The sequence below is a fragment of the Morone saxatilis genome, unplaced genomic scaffold, assembly GCF_004916995.1.
Source record: "Morone saxatilis isolate NCDOM2014 unplaced genomic scaffold, NCSU_SB_2.0 Contig9, whole genome shotgun sequence".
Taxonomy (NCBI): domain Eukaryota; kingdom Metazoa; phylum Chordata; class Actinopteri; family Moronidae; genus Morone; species Morone saxatilis.
In genome coordinates, this window is record NW_023340268.1 from 9,033,609 (window position 1) to 9,040,609 (window position 7,001).

Below are 7,001 nucleotides of genomic sequence, written 5' to 3' on the forward strand. Positions count from 1 at the left end.
ACACACACACACACACACACACACACACATACTGCCTCTTTCTACCTAACACCACACATGGCATATACTGAAACATACCATACAGTATGTTTGCCTTAATATTAACAGATCACACACTGTCAAGCACACACACGCACACAGACTCTCCACTGTTGATGTTGCGATCTAACTGTGTCAGTGAAGCACTAATTCTGTGTCGTTTGTCAGTTTGCTGACAGTTGCTCACACAAAACAATAACTGCTTGTGTGTTTTTCATGGGTTTTATGAGCGAGAAAGCTGTATTTTAGCCCTCGGCTACAGAGCAGACGGACAGACGAAAGAGAGGCAGAGACAGAAAGTGGAGGAGACAGAGAAACTAGACATCGCAAATAAGGGAGGAGAAAATGGCTCTGTGTGTGTGTGTGTGTGTGTGTGTGTGTACCCTGTTGCAAGTGCTATTAAAGTTGTATTGCACAGGGCTTTTAGAACATCGACCATCAGCCGAGCAACTTCAGCTAATAATTTTTTAAAAACCTCTGTGCTTTGTGCATGTCAGTGCTCCTCCCCAATGTGTGGGTGTGTGTGTGTGTGTGTGGGTGGCGTAACAGTTGGGTTTGTCGGCCTGTATTTGTAGAAGACCTTTCATATCTTCCGGGGACACATGCATGCACACATGAGCCCCTTTCAAACATGCACTGTAGTCAGAAGCATCATGTTTGATAACAACACAAAGCTGCTCTGGTATTCTGAGGACACAACCAACATTTTGTAACGGCTTCTACACAAACCTGAATGAAAGTAGTCAAATTGTCTATAAAAGCATGCACTAGATTAGAGCATAATATCCCTTTTAACTACTCTGAGACTTACATGCAGGAGACTGGAGTTTGTGACCTGTAGAAGATCTGAAATTCACCTTTTTATTAACTGTAGACACACTTTCCATAACCTTAATTATCTATTTTAACCCTAGTTTAGTCAAAGACTCCTATGTCACAGAACTGACCATTTAGAGAAAATGGTTATATTGTTTTTGTGAAAAAAGGCTTTGCGAGGGAGTCCACAAAGTAACCAAGCAGCAATGAGGGTTCAGTTGGGAGCACTAATTTTCCCTTAATGAACATACAAACACAGAAAAAGGCGTTGGCAAGGGGAAATTAGCAGAGTAATAGCTGAGAGCTCCGTTTGAACAAACACTGTGCTCTATTAAAGGCATGTTTAAGATTACAACATTCACATCACCACTGTATTCCTAGTAACTGTCATATTGGATGATCCTGAACCTCACAATCCTACACCAAGATTCAGTGTCAATGTTGAAGTTTTTGTTTTCTTTGTTGTAACAAGGCAAAAGAAAGCTTGTGCAGGTCAGAGTGGAGGATGAATGCAACAACTAAAGGAAGTTTTTCCTTGCCACCGTCGCCAAGGTCTCTGTGAAAATCTTATAAGGAGCTCGGTCTAGACCTGCTCTATTTTTAAAAGTGTCCTGAGATAACTTTGAATTGATTGAATTGAATTGAACATGAACAACTTTTATGCACAAGACCAATTAATGTACATGCACACATCACAGTACAGTGTTCTGCCTTCCAGCTGTGAAAATGGTCTATAGGCTAATGCCAGATTTTGCTTTATGAGAAGCAAGTTTTTCTTTAAAAATACACAGAGGACAAAAATTAGATGTTGAAAATCTTGGTTTCCATTTTTCTATGTTTCATTGTTCTGTTTTCTTATAGAATCTTATTGATATTTCCTTTTTACTTGTCTTTATTTGCATATTTGGTATTAAGGTCATCCAAAAGTAATAAACAGTGCTCAAGTTACGTTACTTTGATATTGTGATACTTGGATTAGGTTACTGACTACATTTCCCAACTGTGGTGACACAATCACAGAGACAAGGCAGACTATAATGATTAAATAGAAGATCTGACTATGAAGCCAACTTTCTGAGGGTCACTGGAGTTAAACGTCTTCTGTGAAAATGTCCAGAAGTTACAGAACTGCTCTCCCACTGGGACAAAGAGAAGATAACTAAACAATTTCTTGCATCATGTCTCATGTGACTTCCTGCGTTGCCTACTGTCCCATGCCAGAAGCCAAATATCATTCGAGCCCTGCGGCTTTACCAGCAACAGCCCACATTTGAGAAATAACATTATTAAATAACACAATCGCCATTGTTTTCTTTTTCTTTGCCCACTATTTGCCTTTAAATACTTTGACCCAAAGGTCTTTACAAATTTTAAGGGGAAAAAAAGCAAATATAAATTTAAACTGATTGAAACTTTTCCACAACAGAATGTAAAAAAAAAACTGCATTACTTTAACAGAGAGATAAAGCAAGAAATGTTACAGTTTCTATTTCTGAAGGTGCATCAGGGACACACCACGCACACACAAATATATTAAACTGGAGAAATGAAGGACAGTGCCGGGAAGGAGGAGGAGAGGAGTCGACAAAAGAGAAGGAGAGAGAGAGAGAAAAGAGTAAGAGCTTATCTGTTGATATGTGTCAAATTTCATATTTCATACTTTTGCTCTGTTCCTTGAGAAAGACACTGAGGCATAAAACCTGATAAACATTTTAAAGTCTCCCTCTGTGGAGCGGCAGAGACACAGACTGTGAAGCTCGTCATGGTGGATACTGCCGAGTCAAGACAACACTGCAACGGTTAACGCCTGCACTGCTCCCCATTTGCTGTGCCTTCCTGTGTTTAGATGGTTTTTTATCACAGAAGCTATGCTCGTGAATAAACTTGGTGAAAATCCTTTATTCAGGACAAATCAATAATATCAACAAAGCAGTATTTTACCACAATAAATGAGTGACTTTAGAGGCCCAGAAATCTCAGCAAAATGAAGTGTCCAGTCATGCTTAAAGAGGATGTTGTGCTTTAAGGAAAGTTGTTTATTCCCCTCCTCTGATATAAAAACAAACCTATATATATACACATGTCCCTTATGTATACATTCATACTATATATTCCTATGCTGCAAACACACAGACAGCTCACTGCTTCAAGGTGACTCTGCCCAAAAAAGAGCAACCAATGCTTTGTCTGTGAGATGAAGAGGAAGACACAAAGTAAAGAGGAGGGAAAGAGAGGAAGAGAGAGAGAGAGAGAGTATATATGCGGCAAAACAGAGAAGGACAGACTGAAGTCATTCAAGCTTTTCTTCCCCCTGAATAATCCCAGTTTTGTCCAAATTTAGTTGGAGGAGATTGTGGAACATCCAGTCCTTGACATCAGCCAGAAAGTCATGTAACAGCACCAACTTGTACTCTGACTGAATCTCTCATTTTTTCTGTCCATGTCTCCCTCTCCTCCCTCTTCCTCTTTCCATCACTCTATTCTTTTTATCCTCCTCCTTCCCTTTTTCTTTCACTCCTCCGCTCTTTGTGTCAGTCAGTGATACAGTATTATGTATATTTCTCAGTATTTGAGCCAAGATTGTCTGGGTAGCGGTCAACTGTACATTAGACAGTAGAATAAACAATACTGTGAATGCTGTACATCTGGTAAGTGCTACAAAATATTATTGAAATCATATGACAACTGATATAAGACATATTATACTAGACATAACACAAATGTTGTTTTTGATTACATTAAAGAAATTGTATGGTTTTAGGAATGATAAAACCATACAAGTGAAAAATGAGAAAGTTCATCAGAACTGTTCCACTGACTAATATTTGATCAGTATAGGCCTATTTTACTGGAAGTCAACAAGTTCATCTGTATCTAGAAAACCAGACAAATTCACTGTTTCAACTTCAGGGATAATAAAGAGGAGCCGGAGGATATCAGAAGAAAAACAGACTGAGCAGGTCGCTGTACTTTGTGGGTCTACTCGGCCGTGCTGCCTGGAGCAGATCAAGACCCCCAGGAAGTGAAGCCAATTACACATAGAGGCCAAACTGTGTAATTACAACTTTACTGGTCTGTCACATGGTGCACACTGACCCTAAAAGACTTTTTTAAAGAAGTGGCTGTAAAACAACAACACTAAATGACTTAGATTTTGAGCCATTTGGTCTGATAACATTTGGTAAGACATCTTGAAGAGCCGCACAAGTCAATAATTTCACCCCCAAGTAAGTTAGCAGAGGGCTAAACTGGAAGTTAGCGGCTCTGCTGGTGGACGTCTCTGGTGTATTACTGCGGTCCATAGAGCATGAACAGTCTGCATTCATCTGGATCATTTCTTTCCAGTTGGAAGTGGATTTTTTAGCTTCTTGTGCTACTGAGTAACTTTCATTTGCTACACGTTTTACCTCATTTAAGGCACGTTTAGTATGAAAATCCGACATCGTAACATTATTTATGACACAACATAAAGCATAATAAAAGGGGTTCTGAACAGTGTTTACTGTCCGCTAGCATTAGCTGTTAGTGCTCAGCTACGTATGGCAGGCAGCTAACGTTAGACAGCAAAACACACAGTCAGAGTTAGCTTCTTCAATATCAAAATACCACTGTGGCATTCTTACCCCTAAAACATCTTTGGGAGGACGTACAGACAGACAGGATTGCTTTCACATTTACCAGATAACAGCCGACAGTTTCATTTTGTAGTGACCTCGCAAAATAAATGATGTTATGGCTTAAAAATCTAAAAATGAGACGTCTACTAACAGCATTGATCATGCCCTTGGGTGCAGGGAAGATATTTCCTCTTATCAGGGGTTACTGTTGCAATACCATAAATACCATAAAACAAGTTCTTCTCGCACAAACTGAAAGGTTATTGAAATCTCTGGAGTAACTGCAGTTTGATGCTCAAAGAAGTTTATTTAAAGTCTTGCCAGGGTGGATGTTGGTACAGTCGGCAGGACTAACCGCTCTTGAGTGTCAGATGGAGTCTCCTGAATCCACCGAGTCATCCTCGAAATATAAAAACGGGAGGGCGTCAGGAGGGAGGGCATACTGATTCATGTTGGGGAGCCCGTGCACCACGCAGCAGCTCAGGGCGCTGCGGAAAATCTTCATGTTACAGGCCTCAGACCACTCATCAACTGTTGCGTCATAGTACTCAGCCTTAAAGGAGGTGGTGAAGCCATCGAAACCCCCGACAACAAAGAGCTGATCGTCAATCACTCCGATGCCAAAGTTGCTGCGGGTGCCCCTCATGGAGGACACTGCGTGCCAAGTGTCGGTCCGGGGATTGTAGGCCTCAACACTGCTCAGACGGTTGTGACCATCAAAGCCACCAACCTGCAAGATGAAAAGTAAAAAAAAGGGTCCAAGTTTTGTTTTCTGTCTCTCATTTTCCTACTTTTAAAAGCAAATCTAATTCATGGGTCTTTGAAGGCTAAAGAATAGTTTGTGTGATGAATGGTTTTTCCAACGCTGAGAAATGACTCTGGTGAACCCTTGACCTTCCATTTACTGATTCATGGCTCCCAGAGAATGAATCTTAATGACTCCTCTCCAGCCATGAGGTTGACATTTGTGGTTTGAAGTAAAATGTCTCAATAAGTTGAGTTACCATGAAATTTGGTTCAGATACACAGTTTGTGTTATATGAAGCTATAGCGAAGGTTCACTCAGGAAGATTATTCTTTTGCATACAGGCCTGTAGTTAATTTCTCTTTCCATCCTGCATTCACTCCTCTCACGCATGCTCACACATCATTTCTTTGCTGTCATTGTCGGCTGGTCTCATCCATCCAATAGCACAGTGACACTCCTGCATCATTAGCCAATCATCTTGCTGCTGTCTGTTTAAATATGATTTTCTCTCTGCCTTCACTTCATTCATGCTGCTGTTACACTGAGCCCCCTCCACCTCTCCATCACCGCCCAGTCTTCCTAGATTCATCAGCTTCATTATTTCATAAGCCTATAAGCCTCAGCAGAGTCATCAGCCGCCACCACTCCACTGGACTCCACGGGGGGATTTTTATCAGTGCAGGCGCCCCTAGATCACAAAAATCTCCCTATAGAGTCTAAAGGCTCTCAGACTTTCTATCAAGACTTAATCATCACACGTGTTATTAGAATAAACAATTATCATTACTTCATTCACTTGTCTACTGATTGAAGTGAGTGTCAGCGGCGTTTCATGTACTTACTGCATAGACGTGGTCTGCATATGCAATGACGCCAACTCCACTGCGCTGTCTGTTCATAGGGGTGATCCTTGTCCACTGGTTGGTCTCCGGGCTGTAACACTCACATGTTTGCAGGCACTCGTTCCCATTGAAACCACCACAAATGTAAACCTGGGGTGAACAGGATGGTCATTAAGTAATTTAGCACTTTTCTGGGATGGTGCCTCCGTTTCCTGTGTTAATGCACAACTAATAAAAAATGCTTTTTACACCCTCGTTTGTAGAGATAGAGTTGTAGTGAATTACAGCTGGGAGCCAACTCGATTGCACCTCAAATTAAGACAGCTAGAACTATCTACTTGGCGTTCGCAATGTTAGTTATCGATAATAATACAGAAATTGCTCTACCGTGTTGATGCTAAAAATAGTATGCTTTGACGTCATCCTTTGAAACAGGTCCCCCATTCTACACATCAGTTTGTTAAAGGACCTTTTACACACGCTCTATTGTAAGTTGGTAAATGTGCATCGGACCTTAGTAAAAGATCTTGACTGTAGTATTCTCTTTACTAGCAAATAGAAAAGCGTTCTTTATGCTGAATGCGCGTCCTGATTTCTAAAAATCGACATATTGGCATATACCTGATCTCCAGGCCCTTTCCGGCTCGTTTACTGCCGGTTAAAGTATCAACACTGGAGGGTCCAAGCACTTAACCCACAAAATCTTTTGTAAATTGGGGTCCGGAATGTCATACTCTCGCAACAATAATAGTCTTCTTTGGTCTTCATTTTAACTTATGCATTTCACAAAGGTGGGGGCATAACCAATCTGTGCGAAGAAATCCAATATCCCTTTTAATCAAATCCGCAGATCCGATGCTCACACACCTACTGTGACACGCGCATAACATTTCAACACCCGCCTTGTTTTCAGACATTGCACAGACGACGAGATTCTTT

At 40.9% G+C, this 7,001-nt stretch overlaps 1 protein-coding gene across 1 annotated transcript in view; it reads right to left on the bottom strand.

Moving 5' to 3' along the window:
* Positions 1–4,772: 4,772 nt before the first annotated feature.
* LOC118342851 (kelch-like protein 10) overlaps positions 4,773–7,001 on the bottom strand; it is a 6,104-nt gene continuing 3,875 nt past the window's right edge. The window contains exons 4-5 of the mRNA XM_035681512.1: positions 6,063–6,212; positions 4,773–5,202 (exon numbers count right to left, since the gene is read on the bottom strand). Of these exons, the coding sequence (XP_035537405.1) occupies positions 4,840–5,202; positions 6,063–6,212 (513 nt within the window). The 3' untranslated portion in view covers positions 4,773–4,839. The remainder of the gene's footprint in view (positions 5,203–6,062; positions 6,213–7,001) is intronic.